Genomic DNA, 24,003 nt, shown 5'->3' on the forward strand with positions numbered 1-24,003 from the left:
GTAGGCCGAACAAAAAAAGCAAGGACAGCGTTCACAAAATGCAAACAGCATTTTTTGAATCTGAACGTGCAGAGCTCATTTAACGTCATCGTCGCTGCTAGACTCGTCGTTGTGTTGCTTGTCACTGTCACCTTCAAACAGTGCACTATCGTCGGTACCGTCAAGCGCATTAGATATTATGCTGCACTTTTTAAAGGCACGCACGATCAAAGTACCTGGGATTTCGTCCCACGCTGCAGCTACCCAGCCCGCTAGCTGCGATAGCAATGCAGGTTTGATGCAGCCCGTTGCCGTTAGCATATGGTCTTCGTCAGTCAACCAGTCCGTGTAATATTCCGACAGATGATCCTTGAAAGGTTTGTTGATGCAGACATCAAGTGGCTGCAACTGGCCCGTCATGCCGCCCGGTATGACAGCGAGGTCTGTGTTCGCTTGCGCGAGCGCAGCCTTCATGTTGTCGGTCAAGTGCCCATGGTAAGAGTCAACGACAAGGAGCCAGTTCTTTGTCAAAAGGGCTCCTGGATGCCGTCGCCACACAATCTTAACCCACTCTTCCACCATCGCACCGGTCATCCACCCATTCTCATTTTCCCGTACAATGACATTTCTTGGGAAAGTTTCTCGCGCAGGCAGTGTCTTCCTTTTAAATATCATATAAGAAGGGAGTTTATGTCCATTAGCTGTGCAGCACAGCATCACAGTTGCACGCTGCTTCTTGTAGCCCGCAGAGAGTACCTTCACCTCCTTGGTACCCTTTTCATTCACGGTGTATGCCACTGGCATATCAGAATACACAGCCGTCTGGTCAGCGTTGCCGACTTGCCCAAGGTTGTAGCCTGCCGCTTCTCTCTTTCACAGCACATTGCGCTGAAAAGCTATCTGCTTTTCTTTGAAATCGCTTGGTAGCTTCTGGGTGATTGAAGTGCAACGTCAGAGGCTGAAGCCGAAGCACTTCCTGAATTTCTGAAGCCAGCCCCGGCTGGCTTTGAAATCCTTTGGCGTTAGCCTTTGCTTCCTCAAAAGTTTCCTAGCTTTTGCTTGGAGCACTTCTGTTGTCACTGGAAGGACAGCTGCTCTCTGTGTCCGAACAAAGTCGGCCTCCACTTCATGGTGACGGCCTTTCTTTGGTCCGCTAAATGCCATCCTCGTTGCGGAGCCCGCAAAAAGCTGCTGTCGTTGTCCCCTCCAACGACGGACATTTTTCTCGTCAACGCCGAAGTCCCGCCCGGCTTGAAGGTTCGACGATGCCTCTGCAGCTATCACAACTTTTCACTTAAAATCGGCACTGTAGTGGCATCTCCTGCTTGGTGCCATCGCGATAACACCATGCTGCACACCTATACGGCCGACACGACACAGGTCAAAATGGCGACCTTGCTTGTGTACGGTTGGCTACTGGCACAGCTAGCAGCGGCTGCGATACTGACTTTTCTAGATGGCGCTAGCTATGCACCATATTTAGCAGTATCTATGAAAAACTGGCGCGTTTTTTTAAAATCCTGGAATCTAAGCTGACCCTAGAGTTTGGAATATGGTTATTTGAAAAAAAAAAAACTGTCGGCCTAGATTCGAATAAATACGGCATTTTCTATTCCCTCCAGGTCAGCATAATTGTTTGGCTACTGTAGTTACACATATTTATGCCACTATACACATCACTATGCACCACGCTCCATCTTGGAAAACATGGTGGTACCTCTCAGAGCATTTTGGTATTACGGAGGGGACTGGGACATGCTTCGAACAGCACCAAACTGTGCTACAAACTTCAGTAAAGATCATGCAGAGAGACAAAAGCGCCACATGAAAAGCCATTCAAACCGCTGTAGGGCAAAAGGCACAATGTAATGAACTGTTAACTGGTTTTTGACAATTGGTAGCGTTTGCAGCTTTCAATTTCTCTTGCTTCCTAAATTAAAATTAAAGTATGAGAAGTAACTTGAAAATTTTAAGGGATGCTTCTCAGTGTCCTGGGCTTTGCTTTGTCATCAAGCAAACAATGCTGTCCCACAACGCCATGCTATGCTGGATTGCTGGGGCATTTGCATTGTACTCGGGCACAAACAGGCATCAACACCAACCGTTCAGTCATCACATCGTTGTTCTTCACACCACAGATGTGCGGAGCAGTGGCAAGCATTGCCAGTGCAGCATGATGAGTGTCTCAGAGGCCTTAATTTAGGCCAGCTAAATAATTTTGCAGGACAGTTTGGGCTTTTTAAGTAATTCAGTAAAATTTGATTTGCATTAGAAATGATGGGACTGTGGAAAATATATTGTTGAGGGCTCTCTGTCATGCAAGAGAAACACTGCTTCATTCTTCCAATGAGATCACATTTCTATCTCCTTCAAGCCCCTTCATCTTCCCATACTTTCATTCTCACCATAAGACGTGTCCTTCTCTGCTTCTGACTCATGATGCTACGAATTATCCAGATTCTGAACAAACCAATATTGTGGTTTTACTGGTTGGTGCTAGCCAAGTCTCCGTGATGATATAAAGTCTAATATAGGAGTTACACAGGCAGTTTCAAAACACCCTTGAACTTTAGGAGCATTCTTTAAGGAATTTCTTTAAGCTTCTTTCGTTTGATGGGTACCTTGTGACAATAACAGATAAAACTCAGTTTAAAAGTTTGCATGAAATGGCACTCTGAGGGGATTAGGAATCAAGAGATCCCACCTTTTGGTGTCAAAACCACCAGTTTTAAGTTTCTTTGACATTGGTTCACTTGAAATACTGAATAAGTATGTCCAAACAAGGCAGGTGTTGCAGGAAGATGGAGTGTTGAAGTGATAAACAGTGGTCGAACAAGGGGTCTTGCTGTAGTCAACATTTTCACGAGACTTGCCTTTTTCAATGTGAAAAAGTCCCCTTCCCGAAGCTGACCCCAGCCTGAGGCTTCCCTTGTTCCACCACTGTCTGTCACTCAATAGTATACGAGTGGTACCATAACTTCAAATGCATATTTTACCAGATAATCTGATAGCCAACGTGCCCTTATTCAGTTGAAGACATGGTGCCATGCCATTCAACAGTGAAGCAATGTGGTGTGTTCAAAGCAGTTACTGTACGTTTAACTAGGCCAAGTAGTTCTGGAGACCCGGGTCAAAAAAGGGAAATCCGCAGAGGAATAAAAATGAGTCGGAGTGCATTTGGGAAGCACTTTCAAGTATATACTGCAATCATTGAAAAAGAAAGAGTATAATGATTGTATTCTGCCAAGGCCAATCAAAGGTACCATAACTTGGAAGACATGAAAACATTTAAGAAAGATAAGGATTGCACAGCAAAGTTATTGAATAAAATTATATGCATAATGCTGTAGCATTAACTGAGTTTGTGACAGTGCTGTCCACAATGATCAGATTCAGGTTTATAGCATTTAATAACCCAAAACATAATTAATTTTTTTTAGATTTAGCTACTTCCTTTCTTACAAAGCCTTGGTTCGGTTAACTTTGAATATATTGGACTGTTCACTTTGGTTTTAAATAATGTTTGCATTTGGTGACCTCGTGTAGTAGCAGTCTTCAACAAACAACAGCACAAAATCTTTCTTGTGTGTGAGCTCGTGCCCGGACATGAAGTGTTAAACATTATTGCACAATTTGCCAGAGGAATTCGCTGAATCCTTTTAATTGCCAAACACATCTCTTCACCAAGCAACGTGTTCACAAGGTGTTTGAGTGATGTCTCTGTGAATGACACGCACTGTCGCATAATGCACAATATGCTATAAAGATGCTGCCAAGAGTGGTTTGGTGAGACAGTCGGAAATGTTGTACAATATAGTGCACTCAACTTGAGTGCATAGAGCTCTCAGCAGCAATGTATTGGAAGTCTTTTGGACCACATACAGTGGAACCCCGATTATATGACTTTCTCGGGACTACGAGAAAGCGTCGTAAAATCCGAACATAAATTATGCCTATAAAAGTAAAAGCACTACTTATTTTGCGCGACGGATTTACGAGAAACTTCAATATAAACTACTCACATACTCTGCAGGGTTTGGAAACCCAAATTGCCAAAAAAGTAAATGCGATAAGAATTAGTGCTTCAGTACAGGTACCAATCCTGCTTTATTCAAAAGAACCTTTACGGCACTCCACTGCCCACTGCCGCGATTCCCGCCAGCCAGCGCGAACTTTAAAAAAAGTCGATAAGTTTCTTTTGGACCTTGTTTGATCCGTGAACAAAGAGCTTTCGCTCGAGTTGGACCATGTCCAAACAGAGGACCTCTGTGGCATTGCGTGAACAGATGGAGTTCCGCATGCCGTCTATGTGCCGTAGCACCTTGGCGCACGTGGTAGGCACAGGCACGGCATTTGTGGCGGTGGCGTTATCCTCGTCCGATGTCGCAGCGGTGTCAGCACTAGGCAAAGCCTCCTCGATGGTGTCATCGAGCGTCACCTCGCCGCAGATAGCAACATTGCTGTCGGCCTCCACGTACTCGGTGAAGGTCATGGTGAGGTTTAAACCCTCGAAATCGGCGGCGGCGAAGCTTGCATCGGCCTCGAGCGGCTTCGAGGCTGTTGCGTCCCTAGCAGAGGAGGCAGTCTCTTGCTTAAAGCCACAGTGCTTGAACGAGTTAGCGATTGTGCTTCGTGACACTGCGTTCCACGAAGTGGCAATAAAATGCATGGCGTCAAGCACAGTGACCTTTTTTCCGACTCGCTGTGCTCCACAGCTGCCAGCCGACGCTGCACTAACCGCTTCCGGTACTCTTGCTTGACGCACTTAATGATGCTGGCATCCAGCGGCTGCACCCATTTTGTTATCCAGCTGCTGCAAAAAATTGCTAGAGAGCAAAGACATCATCCACGCCTTTTTGTTGAAGTTGTAGCTGCACGGCAGCGTGTTCAAGTTCTTAACCCTTTGAGGGTCGATGCCATATATTTACGGCGCGGTCTGTACGTTTAAAAAGCGCGCCAATTTGCTGACTTTTTTTTTCCTCTCATGTGCTGCCACTATGTGGGAATACAGAGAATTCAAAGCCTTGAACTATGTGTATAACAATGCATCAAATTTTTAATTTTTGTAAGTTTAGTTCCTTTTTACTGTTGTTATTCATGAATGTAGAGTACACATAAAGCAACACAAAATATTCTTTTGTCACTTTACGGTCATCCTACAAAAATTGCGGCAAATTTTTTTCGAAATAAGTCCCTGAGAGAGTTGGAATCTGCAATAAAAAAATCTACCCTGGGCGGTCGCATATGCCGAAAAAAGTCTACCCTCAAAGGGTTAAAGCACTGTGCCTTTGCAAACTTTCCAGCAACGAGCACAGGCAGCCTCTCGGAACCATCCTTGTTAGCACAGAATAGTGCCATCACACGCTCTTTACTACACTTGCCACCATGACAGCTGTTACCCTTAAATGCAAGGGTTTGCTCTGGCTGCATAGGGTAAAACATACCGCTCTCATCAGCGTTGAAAACGTCGCAGAGCTTGTATGCAGCAATCATCTACGGCAGCGACTCCATCCACTCATTCACCGTCGAAACGTCCATGGAAGTTCTTTCTCCACAGGAGCGGCTGTACACAATCTTGTTTCGTTTTTTAAAGCGATCCAGCCACCCATTTGATGCCTGAAAGTCGTCGATGCCCAGATGCAATGCCACAAGGTCCGCCTTTTCTTTTAGAATGGCACCGTCAACGTTGATCGCAGAGCTCCGTGCTTGATGCAGCCACTTGACAAGTACTTTTTCTAACTTCTCATGCTGTCCTTCTTTTGCCGCTTTCTGCTTCAGCCCGAACTTGTTGGCATTCTGCAATAGCACTGCTTTGTTTGGCAGGATCGTCTTAAGCTAAGATTTGGGTATCTTAAGGTCCCGGGCAATGCTGGCTTTCTTGGCTCCATGCCGTTTTTCCACTTCCTCGATAATATTCAGCTTATCGCCGAGTGACAGAACTGTCCACTTTCAGGACTTCGTGCATCGCGTTGCTCCACACAACTCAAAACCTCCGCTGAACGCTGGTCGCTAGGATTACAATGAAGAACACGTGCGATAAACCTAGGCCTCTCCGCGCTACTTTGTCGGCAATCTGCTGCTGGGAAGCTGGAAAGAGAAACGCTTCCCCAACACGACGAGAGGCAACGCCACCGAGAAGAGCGGGAGAAAGTGATTGTGGAGAAGAAAAGGCGCTATTTCAGCACAGCGAGCATTGCGGGCGGCTACTGGTGGGGGAAAGAGAAACGAACAATGAGACGAGGCAGGGAAGAAAGCTGCACCGGAGCAAACAGGTCGAGCGGTGTCAAGCGTTCCGCATGCGGATAGACGGAGCGAGGAAAGAGACCCGCGGCACTTTTCTTTCGTCCGCCGTTCCATCCCGCACTTCGCGAGGGTCGTCGTATAAAGCGGTTCAGGCGTAAAATTGCATCGGATAACCGGGGTTTTTAATGCATAGCTTCTATGGGGACTTCGCCGGGACTGCGCTAGTCCGTCGTAAAACCCGGGTCGTCGCAAAACTGGGGGACGCATAACCGGGGTTCCACTGTATATATCATGAGCTAAGAACGATGTGTTTCTGGCATTACTTGTTGTAAGAAGTGAAAATACATACAGAGGACTGCTGCAGATGAAGGGAGAGAAAAAAGATGCATGGCATTTAAAAAATTTGTTACAGCTTCAAAAATAGTGAGTACAGAAGACGAGAATGCACACAGTGCTGTGTGGGTCCTTTGTTTCATCCTGTTTGATTTGATGCCATTCAAATTTCAACATGATCAAACAAGCCCAAATTATAATGTCAGGCAGTTTTTCTAGTGAACTTTAGGCGCCACTTGGAGGTTGGGTTGTTTGCTTTTACTGCTGTTGAATATTTTTGTTTTACCTGCCTGTATTTTGATTTTCTGTGCGTTTGTGATGGTACGATGATGACACGCTTCTTAACATAGCTGTTGTTCAGCCTAGCAAGGGCTACCACTACCGACATGCTTTGTGACTAGGGTGGCAAAGTGAAACTCATCTTGAAACTGGACTGTCGTTAAGGAAGACATTCTTTCTTTTTGAAGCATGCTGTAGGACATACCTTTAGAAGTTCCCACAAGCTTGTTGCCTTTGCAGGTGCCGCTAAACAACATGTTTGGCTACTCGACAGAGCTACGTTCCATGACACAGGGCAAGGGCGAGTTCACCATGGAGTACTCGCGCTACTCCCCAGCGAGGCCCGAGGTACAACAGCAGCTGGTTGAAGAGTATCGAGCCGATCAGGAAGCTGCTGCAGCTGCTGCTGCCGGGGGTGGGAAAAAGAGACGCTGAGCGTATTTCCTTTATTAGGTTATGTAGAAACCAAACTTTTCATGACAAAATGCCCGGTGCTCATCTTGCAAGGACAGTGCTGTACTGTGTGCTCAACAGAAACGTGGCCTGGCCGATTCTGATGGATCGTCATCATACTGTCCCTACCCATAGATTGCAAGTCAATCTATGTGCGACTGTCTAGCATTGATGCCCAGGCAATCGACAACTGCAGAGGTTGTCAGTTCTCAACCTTCAGAACCTTAAAACCTGTGTTAACTGCATGAGCACAGCCTGCATTCAACTCTGATTGCTCGCACAGAGGCCAGAGACATTATGACGAAAGTGATTTCAGACCTCAAAGCCGTTAAGAATGTGCACTTCTACATTGTTGTTTACAGTTTTGCACCTTGGCGTGCTGCTTATGTGCTTTCAGTGCCAAGTTCACGCCTGATGGGGTAATTGTCCATCATGTTTTATGCAGTGCGCACAGCACAGAACTGTTAACAATTGACAATTTTGAGGGAATGTGTTGCTTTTGGGTCCAGTGGACTCCGTAGAATGCATGCTTACAATACGAGAAGACTTCTTGGGGAGTCTCTATTGTGCTGGACAGATACCACATGTTGCTGACTTTTGACTTGTGCTTTAGCATTGTTAGCATTCTAGGAAAAGATTGCATGCTGACATTCTCAGGTTAGTCAGTCCATCTTTTGAAGCCATCAGGCATTGTATTGTATTGTACTTTGGGTTTTGTATGTACAGATCATGTTGATTTCTGCAGCATCAAGTTTAGTAACTTGTGGTCTAGTTGAGATTGCTTCAACTGAATTGAGGAATCGATGTTACTGTTTATGTTCCTCCCTATGCTCGTTTCCTCTCGACCGTATACACCATTCAGTAACTTTTTGGCTCGATTATTTGCTGTTCATTTTTCACAAATGACTGAATGAAGTAGTATGCATGATTGCTTCCTTCTGGAAGTCAGTGCTGTTAAATAAAAAAGAAAATGAGTTGTTTTACTTTAGGCATTTCCGTTTGGAATCAAACTTACATATGTCCATGTATTAAAGAAATGTTAATGAACTCACCACATTATCATCACTAGGCCATTGCAAGATTATCATACAGCAAGTCAGTCAATAAACCTCACACCTTAAGCACTTTGATTGAGTGGGTGTTAATGGATATTGAGCTCAGGGCTCTAAATACAGACTGAGCATGCACACAGTCGGGCAAGGCTGCTGTACGCCTCCTTAAGCAAAGCCAAATTGGTTTATCCAACAAAAGATGCAGTGTCCTGAGGTCGGGCATGAATAGCCATAATTTGAAATGCTCTTCACTTGTAAAACAAAGGACTGGTGACCACCTTTACATTTCATTTCAGCCAGAGGTGGCAGTGCATTTCAAATCTTTTTGCCTGCCAACTGGAAAGTGAATAGGCAAGATCTTCTTCATAAATTTGGAGGCCACTTCAATACCTAGAAAATTTTCTCCTTTTGCAGGCCTTCTTTCAGGTTTTGAAAAAACTTTTATGTGTAGTCGCCGACCGATAAATCGGACACCAATAATCCAGACAGCTTCACGGCACCGCCAATCGCCCCATAGACGTAATGTGCAAAGACAGCGAATATTTCGGACAGTCGCCAGCTCTACATTCAATTATTCGGACTACATCAGTGGCTGTAGTTTACGCCGACTCTGCCGCCATTATCTCCTCTGGCAACCTCGACGAGACATCAAGTATGGCCTCAGAGATTACATGCTAAATGGTAATCCCTAAGGCCTTCTTGCCTTGGTCGCAGTGCTGCACCTCAGAGATTTAACTGGAAACGCTGATCTTGGAGGCTTTACTTGAATTATAGGTCGCATCAACATCGCAATCATCACGTCCTGTTTCAGCATGAAGGAGAAGTATAGCAAGCAGCACTACATCACGCCGCCAGCCTTAGCAAGCGAATGCTTCGTGAAGCCTCAGGACGGACAGACGGATTTCACTCTTGCCTTGATTTTAGCAAATAATCAGATAACCTCCATTTGGTTATTTCTACCCGCTTAAAGTCTCTTTTTCCTCCACTGGCCCTAAACCCCAATGCTTTGAAAAAGTCCGCCCTGTTGCTTTAAACTGTAGGGTGAAGCCCTTTACAGAAAAAGTATAGGGTGTTTAGCCATTTCTTGTTTCTCTCCACACGCACTGTATAACATGTCTATTCCTTGGTACTTGAGTCGTTGCCCATGCTCGTTGCCCTGATTATCATTAAAAATCATGACTGACACTTTTTCGTTACTAAACATTAAACCTAACCTATTTCCATCTTTACCACAATTGCCCATCAGTTGCTGCAAATCTTCCTTATTGTCTGCCATAAGTACAATTTCATCTACGTGCATCAGTCCTGGTAATCACTGTTCAATCCATTTTGCCTGCTTGAAGAAAGAGAGGTTGAAGCAAAGTCTACTCCTTTCTTTTTGGTCTCTAATCGTTGTATATACAACATGAACAACAAAGGTAACAGAGGGCACCCCTGCCTAAGCGCCCGCTTTATCTCTATATGATCAGACATCTTTCTTTCCAATTTTATAAGCACCTTGTTACTTTCATAGATATTTTTTTAAAAGAGTTACTCCACCTTTCACCTCTAGTGTGCCCAATAAGTCCCACAAATTTTCTTGGATTACACTGTTATAGGCACCCTTGATATTTAGAAATGGGATATAGAACATAGGCCCTATAGGGGCCTATGTTCCTTTTCTGCTATTTCTATACACTGCGTCAATGAGAACAGATTGTCCTCTAACCTCCTTTGTTTCCGGAACCAATCTTGTAGTTCCCACGGCACCTCCTCGCCCTCCACCCATGCCTGCAGTCTGTCTTTTACAATCTGCATCGCCACCCTGTAAACGACTGACGTCACTGTTAGGTGACGCTAGTTGTTTATGTCGGCTTTGTCCCTCTTTCCCTTATATATTACGTTCACCCTGTTTAGTCTCCATCCGTCGGGGGGCTTTACCGTCCATTATCGTTTTGCTCACTACCTCTCTTATTGCTTCTGCAGATTTTGGGCCCAATGTCTTTATTAAAATAATTGAGATGTTATCAGGTTCTGTCAATGTGCTACTAGGAACCCTCCGCTCTGCCCTTTTCCACTCACTTTGTTCAAGTGGTTCCACTGCACTAACCGGTCTTATCCTCATACATGCAACGTTTTGTTGTTCTTTGAATTTTTTTGTCAATTGTCCTTATATGTTCCATTGCTTTATCTTCTTCTAGCCAAACACCTTGAGCTGTAACTATAAGCTTCTGCTCTAGGTTAGTCTTATTACTCAAGGAGTTGAGATGTTTCCAAAAATTTCTGAGCTGCTTTTTTATCCTTTTTGTTTACTCCTGACAACCATTGGGTCCCCTCTTCTAATCTTCTCATTGATCAAATGGGACGCTTCCCTTCCAGAGTTCAAGTTATCCCATTTTCTGCCTACATCAGCTTCTTGATCACCCCTCTGCTTACAATATCTGTTCCCTGGGTGCTTCCTGACATTTCTCTACGGCCTTCTTAACTTCCTCATCCCACCAGCTCTTGGGTTTCAGCCTTTGTTTCCCTTTGGGCCTGACTCGTACCTTAGCAAGCTCTAGCTCAAGTAGCCCTGTTAAATTTGCGTATGTTCATTCTGTTTTAGTATCCTCAGAAATTACTTCCTCAATTTGTTGGGTTACTATTTCTAGCTGCTTTTCCCAGTAAAAAAATCCCATCTAGTTCAGAGAAGAAGAAACCACGGAGTTCAGATGCACGGCGCGTAAGCTCCGCATTTTTCTTATGATTCTCGGCGGAAAATCATATTTGGTAGAGATATCCATAAACAATCAAAAGAACAAGTGCCAGGGACCCCAAGAATACCATTCTCTACCAGGTGGACCCATTTTTTGGCCGTCAATCGTTCTTTTCTCCCGCTACGCGTGGCGGGAGATCTATGCCTAGCGCAAACGCCTCGAACGTCTCCACCGCGGCAGTGGCTGAGAGAGCTCAGCCTAACGCACCGACGGAGATATACAAGCCCCCCTCCATGATGGAGATTGCGGGCGTGGAAGGCGAAGAAATGCAACTGGAGCAGTTCGGAAAAGAATCGGACTGCTATGAAGTTAGGTGCGAAAAAGCGATGCAGCGGTGGGGCCAGATTGGTGGGGCACAAGCAGCAGGGAAGAACCTTCATCGGGGAAGCAACAAATGGAAGAATGAGCGCAAGGTGCGACAAAGCATCAAAGCAGGTAGGCTGCCTAACCTGCTGAAACAAGATTACAGTTATCGTGCGTCCACGTGGCGGACTGAACATATCGGTCTACGAGCTGGATTTCATTTACTGCTGCCTGCGCAACTCTGCCGGAGTCGGTTGAGAGACAGTGGAGGAAGACAGCATGTGCATAAACAGCAAGCAACATGTAGTGGTGTTCAGCACACCTTCCGAGGACCGGAACCGGAAATATGGAGCTATCAATAAGCTCTCCTTTGGAGAACAAGAATTTGAAGCAAGTGCTTACAGAGCAGATCCAAGGGTCTCATCAGAGGAATATCCAAGCAGGAGAGTCCAGAGGACATAGTGACCAGTCTGGTCATGCCGCACAATCCTGGGGTCTTGCACGCCAAGAGCATGGGTAACACAGACAACGTGATCGTTTTGTTTGAAGATTTCCATGTCCCAAGATATGTGAGATATGGAGCAATGCTTATCCAATGCTCCTTGTATAGAAAGCAGATAGACATACGCCATGGATGTGGAAGAACAGGGCACAGGGCTGACGTGTGCCCCAACCCTGAAGACAAGATTTGCCAGAGGTGTGGGTGCAAGAATCCACAGCACGATCACAACTGCGAAGCAGAGTGCCAGCCCTACAGCAAAGATCACCTCACAGGAGACAAGTGCAAGGCAAGATACAAGATAGGATACCTGGTCAGGAGACACCGCTGGGAGCGATGGAGGAGAGAAGAGGCCGAAGGGGAAGAGTACTACTACCATAACAAGAGGGAGCAACAACAACAATAATCATAAGATGGTAGCGAGCAAGCAGCCATCAACCGACAAAGAAGAAACAAGCAAGAAAAACTACGGCAGAGATCGGTCCGGTTCCTTCCCAAGACTGCCCAGGAAAGCCAGTCACGGACACTCCAGGTCCAGATCGTGGATGAGGTCGAGGTCCGGTTCGAGAACTAATCGAGGGGGAGACGGGAGCAAAGCACAGGTGAGCTGGGTGAGCACAGGTCTCCGGCACTGCCACTCAATCGCCTAAAGCTAAGGGGTCCGCCCTAGAACAGGCAATGACACAGGTTAGAAACATGTTAGAATAGATTACCCGAGAGAATGCAACACTTAAAGATGAGATCAAGCAGCTTAGGGCAGAAAACACGAAGCTACAGCAACAAAGAGAGAATAGCAACACACCCTCTGCCAGTAGGACGCCGACGCCTAGTCTAGCACCAACACCCGTTCCCACAGAAGCGAACGGGGAAGCACCACCCCACAAAAGGAAGGTGCAAGAAACGGTCGAGGAAAAGAGCATCTATGCAATCGGCGAGGTTATGGGAACGTTCAAAAAAATGTTTAATGGTTTACAGCAACAAATCACAAGCATGTATGTACAGGTTAAACAACGATTCGATGGATTAGAGAATAGAGTAGCAGCACTAGAAAGCACACCAAAGGATATTCAGCCACCAGGCGTGGGCCAGTTAAAAGCAAACCTTATAGCAGACCGAATGCAGTAGAAAATAGCAAGGCCACCGGGGAAGAACGGATAAATCAACATGGCGCCACGTAACCAATACGCGATTTGGCAAGGAATTGCCGCGGGTATCGTCGCAAGCGAGGAAACCTGCAGCAGTTCATAATGAGTAAGCACACGCCAGATGTCATCGCCCTGCAGGAGACTGGGAAGATGGCAAAATTCTCAGGGTATGAATCTTGCAGTGCTTCCAGCAAGAAGGTAACTGTCACGACACTGATACACGGAAACCTCTCGGCTGTCGAGTACGATACCGGTATGCGCGGCATCGACCACGTCGTGATTGAAATATTCCCCTGCCATAAAGAAGAGGAGTCTATTTATTCTTAACATATACAGTCCACCCCGACACAAGCACAAATTCGGTCCACTCTTCCACAAAACGTTGAGCCTAGCGGACAAACGCGCTAGTCGTGGTCGGCGATTTTAATGCGCCACATGCGGCTTTGGGGATACAGCATGGAGAACATTAAGGGCCGAAGCCTATGGGCAAACATTCGGCACGAAGGACTAAAGCTCATAACTGACCCTGAGGCACCAACCAGCATAGGAAGCAGCGTAACCAATGACACGACACCAGATCTCGCATTTACGAAGAATGTAGTAGATTCTCAATGGACAAACATGCAGGAAAGCTTAGGTAGTAACCACTACATCGTTGTCACAACGCTACAAGCAGGCTTTACCGTGCTCTTGGGACGAAGGAACGACAGCACGGTAGTGCAAACAATAACAAGTGCATTTATTGCACCTTTTATAGGTCAATGCCTGCTAGCCGAGTTGCTATCCACAAAACATGCCGATGGGCGCGCGACAAATCTAAGAAGTCCGACTCACCGCGACCGGATAACGAGCCCCATGCTGGATCCCAACGCCTGGTCGTTCGCGCGTACGGTCACGCGAACGGTGGCGCGTTCGAACGAGGCCTCACGAGACGGTCTCGCAGAAGCATGGATCGGCGCACGCGCCGAACGTCCCTGCCGCTTGCCGAATCCGAGCCAAAGAGAGAGTCTTCTCCTTTTCGCGCCCAAGTAACTCCGCCAGTAGGCGGCGTTAGCAGCGCAACACTCGCGCCATCTCGTACTGCGCTTCAACCACACCGACCGCCGCGGTCCCCAAGCCACGCGGCGAAGCCGTATTGCAGAAGACGGAAGCTATCCGGGAAAACAAGATATCAGGAGACGCGTGAGAGTCGGGCATCCCCACATCCCCCCAACCTTAAATCACTAAATCTACCGGCGAAATATGTCGCATGGTCTAACATCAACGCGTGTTTACATGGTAGTACAGGTAGTACCTGCAACAGTGGCCGCGGCGAGGAAATGTCCACACGCTGTCCATAACATGCGAGCCGACATTGCCCTTGGGTATACACCGCTGGCGTCAACTAGTCACAGCAGCAGCTCTGCAGACTCGACTACACGATTCCAGGCCAGGACTCCGGAAACGGCGACGCAGTAGCCGGCACGAGCAAGCGTCGCTCGCGCCCTGCTGGCGAGAGCCGCAGTAGCTGTCGGTGACCGCCGGCTCTTTTCTCCGCCGCCGACGGTTGCGAGCTGGATACAGGCGGCCGCCGAAGTCGCTCCGCCGAACTGGCCACAGCATCACCATCGCCCGGGGTGGCTCGATCGTAGTCCGGGGCAGCAGTGCAGGCGATGTGGAGGTGACAGCAAACCAGGGGTGACTCCAATCACGCTGCGTACACCCAACACACTCGGCAAACACTAAAGTAGGGCAAGTGAGAGGAATTCTGCGTGCGCATCGCCCACGTGGTACGATGCTCAACTCGGCTAGCAAAAGATCGGGCGGCTACTCAGATGCTAGGTTCACGTGAACGAAGCTCGTTTCCTTGAGTCGAACGAGTAATTTCAATTCGTGCGAGGCTAACTAGAATGAGGGAAGCAAAGTGCAACACCTCAACGCCACGGTCCACCAGGTTGTGTCCCTTCGCGTGCGACAGGCAGCTTCGTAAAGCCTTAGGTCTAAGGCGTCGCTACCCTGACAAGAAGCGGCATCCAAAAAACACCCAAAATGGGTGCAAAACAGGCAGCCGCGAGGAAACGTCAGCTGTGTTAGGGGGTCCTACCCCACTCGGTGCACACAGCATCCGAGTTGACGGCGCCAACCGTCCCATACGGTGTCGGAGCGCCCGGTGCCAGGCCGCAATACCAGTCAGCCCGTAGCGGCACCCGTGGCCGGCGGCCACCCGGCTCCCAGAGCCGCGACTTCATCAGAGTCAAAGAGATAGAAGAAGCTATTTACATAAGAAATTCGGACCACCCACGAGGCTTCCGTACTCGCTCGCTTCAGGCTTGCCAATGCTCCGCGGGCGCTAAGCCTCGCTCTCCCAAGATGCAGACCACGTGGCTCTCGTACCGACGAATGTCATTTAAAAAAAAACTTGCAAAAAGGCTTAGCATGTTGACAAGTTCCACCGTCGCCTCGCTCAAGAAAGCACGCCGCCGACGCTAGCGATCAAAATCCACGCTAGGCCTACGCTTTGGTTGAAACAAAGGTCTCGAACGAAGCAACACTGTTAAAATTATCGTCCGATGCCCCAAGAGCCCCACGTTGGGCAGCCAGATGTGGGAGATATGGGGTTCTCCTCCGTACTCTTGGGGACAAAGGAACGACAACACAGTAGTGCGAACAATCACAAGGACATTTATTGCACCTTTCATAGATCAATGCCTGCTAGCCGAGTTGCTATCCACAAAACATGCCGATGGGCGCGCGACAAATCTAAGAAGTCCGACTCACCGCGACCGGATAACGAGCGAATATGTTCGCCCCATGCTGGATCCCAACGCCTGGTCGTTCGCGCGTACGGTCACGCGAACGGTGGCGCGTTCGAACGAGGCCTCACGAGACGGTCTCGCAGAAGCATGGATCGGCGCACGCGCGGGACGTCCGCGACGCTCGCCGATCCGCAGCCAAAGAAGAGCCTTCTCCTTTTCGCGTCCAAGTAACCTCGCCGGTAGGCGGCTTTAGCAGCGCAACACTCGCGCCATCTTGTACTGCGCTTCAACCACACCGACCGCCGCGGGGCCCAGGCCACGCGGCGAAGCCGCATTGCAGGAGACGGGAGCTATGCGGGAAAACAAGATATCAGGGGACGCGTGGGAGTCGCGCATCCCCACAAGCTCTCCACAAAAGATTCCGTAGTGCCAGGGACGTGGTCTATGTGGACGCGGGGGAGTACGCAAATAGGCAGAGTATGTCGATAGTTGCTACGAGTCTAGAGGGTGACTCCAGTGTTAGTGGCGCAGTAAAAACAGGAAAGGCGGAGGTGGTGAAGGAGGCTGCCTTAGCACTGGCAGTAGCCTCCACGGAGGCTAACATTGTAGTCAGCATCTCCAAGACAGCCGTCAAGAACTATGCCAAAAGAATGATCTCGCTGGAAGCACTGAGAATTTTAAGCGATTTTCGTGAAGATCGAGACGTTCACATTATATGAGCACCCGCACAGTCCTCCCTTCCCGGAAACAAAATGGCACACAATCTGGCTCGACAACTGACAGGCCGAGCACGTGACATGCAGCTCGGTAGTTGTCACCAGGTGGTGACACGCATGTGTTTGCAGCTCGGCCTCCTCATAGAATTTGTCGAGGGATGAAATACATGAGGGTCTAGAGGGTGACTCCAGTGTTGGTGGCGCAGTAAAAACAGGAAAGGCGGAGGTGGTGAAGGAGGCTGCCTTAGCACTGGCAGTAGCCTCCACGGAGGCTAACATTGTAGTCAGCATCTCCAAGACAGCCGTCAAGAACTATGCCAAAAGAATGATCTCGCTGGAAGCACTGAGAATTTTAAGCGATTTTCGTGAAGATCGAGACGTTCACATTATATGAGCACCCGCACAGTCCTCCCTTCCCGGAAACAAAATGGCACACAATCTGGCTCGACAACTGACAGGCCGAGCACGTGACATGCAGCTCGGTAGTTGTCACCAGGTGGTGACACGCATGTGTTTGCAGCTCGGCCTCCTCATAGAATTTGTCGAGGGATGAAATACATGAATAATAACTGCAGTACCATTGCCAAAGATGCTGCAAACTAACTTTTGAACGCTACGCACTATCAAGACAGGTAAAATATGCCTTTTTTTCCTAAAAGAATATACTCGTATGTCCCAAAAATTGTGCCCGAAACAACTGATATCAATGCTTCCATGTTTTTTGTCTACTTAATAAGTAAAGAAAATATCACACGAACTTTAGAACTACATCACTTCAAAACCAGCAAGGCAGTGCATGCCACTGATATGAAAAGTGTAAAGGCTGTGAAATGAAGAAGTTGACAAATATTTTAATGAAACTTTGTCATTCAAGAACCTTGTTTACATTTTGTACATATGCAACGACCATGGGGAAATCTCAATGACGCTGTCCTTCGTTCCAATGTGCTGCGCAGGAGGAGCTGTCACCGGTAGTGTATTGTGAGTAATTGCACCAAAATTATAGTCGCAATAGAGAGCACATATAAAAAGCAGGAATTTGGCAAAATATATGAGGGCGAGTCAAAGGAAAGTGAGCCAGTGCGAATATATGACAAACAGGGCACTTTATATAAAGGTAATGTCCATGGACATTGAGACATTTGTCCCACTGACTAACGAGTCACGTGATTTCCGCCTCAAAAAGCTCCTTGGGCTGCAGCTTCAAAAAGCCTGTAACTGACTCCTTCACGTCATCGTCTGACACGAATATGATTCCCTTGAGCTGTTTTTTCAATTGCCCCAAATTCTGGAAGTCGCAAAGAAACAGGTCGGGGCTGTGTGGCGGATGTTGCAGTGTTTCCCACTTGAACTTTGCTAGTTTCATGTCAACCACATCAATGACGTGGGGACGGGCATGGTCGTTCAGCAAGATGACCCCATTCGTCAATTTTCCACGTCGTTCTTCATTTCGACATGCAGCCGATCCGGAGTTTCACAATATCAGAAACGATTTATAGTCTCTCCAGGTTTAGCAAATTCGATCAGTAATGGCCCCTGATGATCGAAAAAAATAAAGTCAACAACACTTTTCCGGCGGAAATGACAGCCTTTACTTTCTTTGGGGGTGGCGAATTCGAATGTTTCCACTGTAAGCATTGCCGTCGAGTTTCAGGTTAATAGTGACACCATGATTCGCCCCTAGTGATAACTGCAGACAAGAATTCGTCACCCTCATTGTGATACCGGATCATATGAGTCAAGGCAGTGCCAAGCCTCTCCGTCTTCTGGCGGTGGTTCAAAATCTTGGGCATCCATTGCGCACACAAGAGCCGATAACCAAGATGTTCATGAATTATGGTGTGAACTGAATCGTGACTAATGTTCACACGCTCTGCCAGTTAATCGATGCTTATGCCCGTTCTTGTCTAATCAGCTCATCAACCTTTGTAATTGCGTTGGGGGCGTTTGCACGGTGGCTTTAGCCATGTTTTGAATCGTCTTTGGAACTTTCACGTCCTTCTTTGAAGCGTTTCCTCCAACGCTTCACAGTGGCCAATGAAATGCAATGTTCAGCGTACACGGCAGCCATAAGGCAACTAATTTCTTTTTTTGGGAAACACCTTCACCCATTGGACCACAGATCTCCAGTGAATGTCCAAAGGACGTCCTACCAAGGATATTTTGATGTCTGTCGGACATCCCTAGAAGTCCCGATGATGTACTACGGATGTGCATAGGATCGTCCGACGCAAGAGAATTGCACATCCAACGAACGTCCATCGTACATCAAAATCAAATATTCGGACATCCGCAGGACCTTTGAAGGTAATCCCATTGGAGCACCAGGGTCCTGCAGATGCCCAGCAGAGATCGAAAATGGGACATTCGGACGTCCCTGGGATTGACGTTCATAGAAATGTCCCCCGAACGTCATAATGGGATATTCGGACGTCCAAGAGATGTTTAAATACGGATTATTCTTATTGCATAACCCCGAGTACATCCTAAGGACATTTTTGTCATGATGTAGGACGTTTCTGGGACATTTTACCAATTAATCGTCCAAAGGATGTTTGTGGGACATTTGGTTGGGGATTTAGGATATCCACAGGGCGTCCATATTGATTATAAATTACCATAATTGGGACGTCCCTCAGAATGGGCCCTACGGTGCAGCAAGCCTGCTGCAATTTACATACCAATAACAAAGTAAGCTGGTTTTGTGATGACTTGTGGGCAATGATGAAAAGGAACTGCATGGCTCTTGAAGATCCATCCCAGCGGTCCAATAAGGTGACCAAATATTTTTGTCATGCAAAAGCTGAAGTACCAGGAGACAAGCCAGGAATGCAGCCCACCGCATCTCAAAGCACGTTAAATGAAGGCTGCAGTGCAACTAAGCATTGTGCACATGATTCCCTGCTACGCTAAGCAAACACATTACATACAACTTGATAAAAATGCAATAATTCAAAACATGTAGACATGCAACCTATACTTTTTTGTGCTAACAGGGGTGAAGCTACAGAACTAAGTTCTACAGGCTGCTGAATCATTTGACAATCTCATTAAAAATACAGCGTTTATTTCAATAAAACAGTTGCAGGAAGATCACTCGTTGAAATCTAAAATGCACTCAGCAGTTTTCAGTAAAACCCATCAATGCGAACAAATAAAACTCGATAATTTCACCATACAAGCTCAGCTATTAGGAGTTATTTATACTGCACCATGGTTATTAAAGGTGCACATTAATCAAACTCTTTGCAAATGCACTTTGGGTAGCAAGAAAATTTAAGAATTCGCAGGTGGGGCCACTATATGGAACTTATCACGAGGCTTGCTGTGGGCTCACTTCCGTGGTCGCAGGCACATCAATGCAAAATTTGCTGAAAAGTTTAGATATATTAGCCACTTGAAGTTGCCAGAGCCTTTACCTAGGCCATATTCAGTAGTTCCATACACGAACACGAGTTATGCTAAATTAAGATGTCACAACTACATTAGGCATTAACAAAATTACTCGAGGCTAGTTCAGTGGTCATATATACACAAACAGCTGCTGTATGATCATCCATTTACTCTAAAAACAGTTGCACCCTATGGGGTGTATATTTGCCACAGAACAATAATCGTCATCTGACTTGCCCGCATTTCCTTTCTTTAACGCTGCAAGCCCGGTGCTTCCATGTCACGAACGGCATGCGCATTATCAGCATGACAGAGCATTCTCGACAGGAAAGTAACGAGCGCAGGGTTTTCAAGAAAGGAAACGCAAGCAAGACAGATGACGATTATCGTTCTGTGGCAAATTTACACCCCTAAGGGTGCAACTGTTCTTAGAGTGCAGAGCAAATGCGCTGTGCATCCATAAGTTCTGGCGAAGGTCACCAGAGCAAACATCGACACTTTCGTGTGTAGTGACGAGGCCGTTTCAGTTGAGCTAGTAATTCGCAGAAGCACTTCGGCCAGTAGAAGAACTTTAAAAGCCCTATGCAAGGGTGGGGGGTACAAAGGAAGTTAGTAGGAGGGCTACTGTGGGCTGGCTCACTTCAACTGTCGCGGGCACATAAATGCAATATTTGCTGGAAAGTTCAGAGGTGTCTTAGCTATGACGGAAGCTGCTCCACTTTCTGCAGGCCTCCTTCAGCGGTTGCACACAGTAAAAGTACTATTTTATAGACACTGGGCATTAAAAAAATCGAGCGTGAAAAAGGCATTCTGGATTTTGTCCAGATTTCCGACGCCGGAGGTTGTTTTGGTCGGTGGTGCATGACAGCACGAAAAATTTGGGGGGGGGGGGGGGGGCTGAAGCCCCATAACCCCCCACCCTGGCTACGCCCCTGCTGCGCACGTGACTGCATGACTGTGGGAACAAGCAGACGAAACGGAAGTACATCGCTCTTGCTTCGGTGCTAAGTAAACAAAACAAAAACATGCAGGCATTCCGTTCGTGTTTTATTATTTCTGTAAACCTCAATTCGTCAATTCAAGCCACAGATCACACAAATAACAGTTGCCTTGAATAATTCTCGAAGTCACTTGTCACCACGAGCTACGTCACACTGCGGACACGATTACGTAGGCGCAGGAGCCCGACTACGTCACCATCCCTCTCCGAGTGGATTCGCCGCGAGTGAAAAGGGAAACAGCGTTCGGATTCAAATTTCAGGCCTTTCCGCGGCGCGTAGCGATGTAATTCTTTGCAAACACGATCGTTGGCGCGCATTGTATGCTCTGCACTTGTCAGCTCAATATGGCCAGACCTGGTGATGGCCCTTTAAAGGGACTGACAACCAATTTTCATGGTAGCTACTTTTTTTTAGTGCAGTGGAAGCTTACCGGCCAGAGCGTCTAATCATGAAGTAGTAACGCGGAAAATGCTGTGGAACTCTTTTCATCAGAATTTTTCGATCTGCAGTGGGGATGAAGTTCACTGGAAGCATGCTGAAAACCATGGAGGAAGGAAAAGATAGAAGGGAGCATTACTTCACGCAGCCAGCCTTGGCAAGCGAACGCTCTGTGAAGCCGCAGTGGCCGCCCAACACGTCACCTCTCGCGTCGAGATGACGGAGGAAATTCGAGATTTGCCGAAACGTTTGGTTACCGGCAGTTTTTATTCGGTGCGCGCTCAGCCGGCAGCATTTATTATATGCGGCAGCTGCTCAGATGGAGGCCTCCGTGGCTGCTCAGTTTCTCCGCCTGTATCTCTGGTCGCATTTTCTCTGGACGGTTGTTTCGCTTCGATTGTTTCCTGCAAGGCATGTGTTCCGCACTTTGGGCGAGTTGTGCGATTGATCGCATTGCGGGAGCGGATCGAGTCATCGTTGCAGGCCAAACGAGGGGGAGCTTATTGCCTCGAATGACGCTGACTGCTGCAAGAAACGGTGAGTTGCATTTGCTACGTACGTGCTATACTGTTATCTCATGAAACGCAGTGCGTTGTCAATTTATCTGCTCCCAAGAAAAGCAGCAGCAACTGCAAACAGAACTTGTTCCAGCTTTTGGTGTTTGAGACCGATGTACGACCGGGTCATGCGGTCTCCGCTATGTTTACAAGCACTAGCCCAGCTTCGAACACTGCGAACACGAACAAGTGGTAGATCATCGGACGCATACGATCTTATTACAAAAAATCGGGTTTTACGTGCCAAAACCACGATCTCCTTATGAGGCACGCCGCAGTGGAGGACTCCGGAATAATTTGGGCCACCCGGAGTTCTTTAACGTGCACTTAAATATTAGTACACGGGTGTTCTTACATTTCGACCCCGTCGTTTCCCTACTTTTCTTCCACCAATCCTCCAATCGCCTCTTACTAATGTCTATTGCGGACCTGTTTGCTTTACCACTGCTCCCGCTGAACCCAAGGGCTTCAAGGAGGCCAGTGGTGCCTAAATCGACCGCTGGGTAGACGTCTTCATATTCTAATAAAATATGCTCCGTCGTTTCCCTAGCTTTACCGCAGCAAGCACATGCTTCTTATTGCTTCTTATGTTCTAAGGCATCCCGATCTCGCTTCGAAAAGTAATGAGCTTCCCTTCGAGTTATCATAAATGGTTCCTTTCCTGATTTCGCTTTTTTCTCTTGAGTAGTTACTCATGGCAGGTTTCTTTTCCATTGCCGCCACCCATGAGATTAATTCAGCCTCTCTGACTTTCCGCATGACCTTCTTTGTCGCTGTGTTGCCCACCCCACAGGCCGCATACTTGCTGGTAAGCTTCCTAGTTCTTTTCCTCCACTATGAATCAATGTTTTTCCTGTACAGATACCTGAACACTCTCCCAGCCCATTTACTTTCTTCCATATTCCTCAGCCGTTCTTCATACTCAATTTTACTGCGAGCTTCCCTCACTTCAAAACTAGTCCAGCCCATATCCCCCTGCATAGCTTCATTTGTAGTCTTCCCGTGAGCGCCCAATGCGAGGCGACCCACTGACCTTTGGTTCCCGTCGAGTCCTGATTGTACCCATGATTAAAAGCAAACAACCGCATTTTCAAAAGTAAGTCCTGGAACAATTACCCCTTTCCACATACCTCGGAGGACCTCGTACCTATTGTATCCCCATAGCGCTCTGTGTTTCATTATGGCTGCATTTCTCTTTCCCTTCACTGTTATGGTTTTTTCCTGTGTTTCCATATATCCATTGCCTTCGCTTATCCATATACCAAGGTATTTATATTCTGTTACCCGAGGTATTTCTTGGCCCTGTATCTCCACTGTCTGTTCACTGTTTTCATTGAATACCATAACACCTGATTTTCTAACACTAAATTTCAAACCTAAATTGTTGCCTTCCTGTCCACAGATATTAGCCAGACGTTGCAAATCACTTTGCTTGTTAGCTAGCAACACAATGTCGTCCGCATAAAATAAACCTGGGAGTTGCTGCTCTATTACTGTACACGCCTCTTTGTATGAGAGATTAAACCCGATATTACTTCCTTCTAGCGCCCTCTCCATCCTCACCATGTACATCATAAACAGCAGCGGGGATAAAGGGCACCCCTGCCTCAGTCCCTTGTTGATATGAACTTTCTCCTCGCTCCTCATCCCTTCCCATTCAACGAAAACGGTATTTTCTAGGTAAATCTCTCTCAAAAGCTGTAGACAATCGTTACCTAAGCCTTCCCCTTCCAGACTATCCCACAAAATGTTGCGGTCTACGTTGTAGTAGGTTCCTGTAATGTCTAAAAAGGCCACATACAACGGTCTGCTTTCTGCTTTTGATATTTCAATACACTGAGTAAGAACAAACAAGTTATCATCCAAACGCCTACCTATTCTGAAGCCATTATGAAGCTCTCCCAAAATGCCATTATTCTCTGCCCATGCTTGAAGCTTTAATTTGATTGCCTGCATTGCTAGCCTGTATATTACCGATGTAATGGTCAACGGTCTATACGAGTGAATTCTGTCTTTCTCCCCCTTACTTTTATAAATTAAGTTCATTCTACTTTGTCGCCAACTGCCTGGTATTCGTCTATCTTTTAAAGTTTTTTCCACTGCTTTCACCAGAGCTTCCTTACTTTTTGGTCCTAGTTCATT

General features: G+C 47.0%; 1 protein-coding gene across 1 annotated transcript in view; it reads left to right on the plus strand.

Moving 5' to 3' along the window:
• mEFG1 (mitochondrial translation elongation factor G 1) overlaps nucleotides 1-8,417 on the plus strand; it is a 156,330-nt gene extending 147,913 nt beyond the window's left edge. Inside the window, exon 19 of the mRNA XM_050186761.2 lies at nucleotides 7,075-8,417. Coding sequence (XP_050042718.1) covers nucleotides 7,075-7,269 — 195 coding nt within the window. The 3' untranslated portion in view covers nucleotides 7,270-8,417. The remainder of the gene's footprint in view (nucleotides 1-7,074) is intronic.
• Nucleotides 8,418-24,003: the final 15,586 nt, after the last annotated feature.

This window comes from Dermacentor andersoni, chromosome 2 (assembly GCF_023375885.2).
Source record: "Dermacentor andersoni chromosome 2, qqDerAnde1_hic_scaffold, whole genome shotgun sequence".
NCBI classification, from domain to species: Eukaryota; Metazoa; Arthropoda; class Arachnida; order Ixodida; family Ixodidae; genus Dermacentor; species Dermacentor andersoni.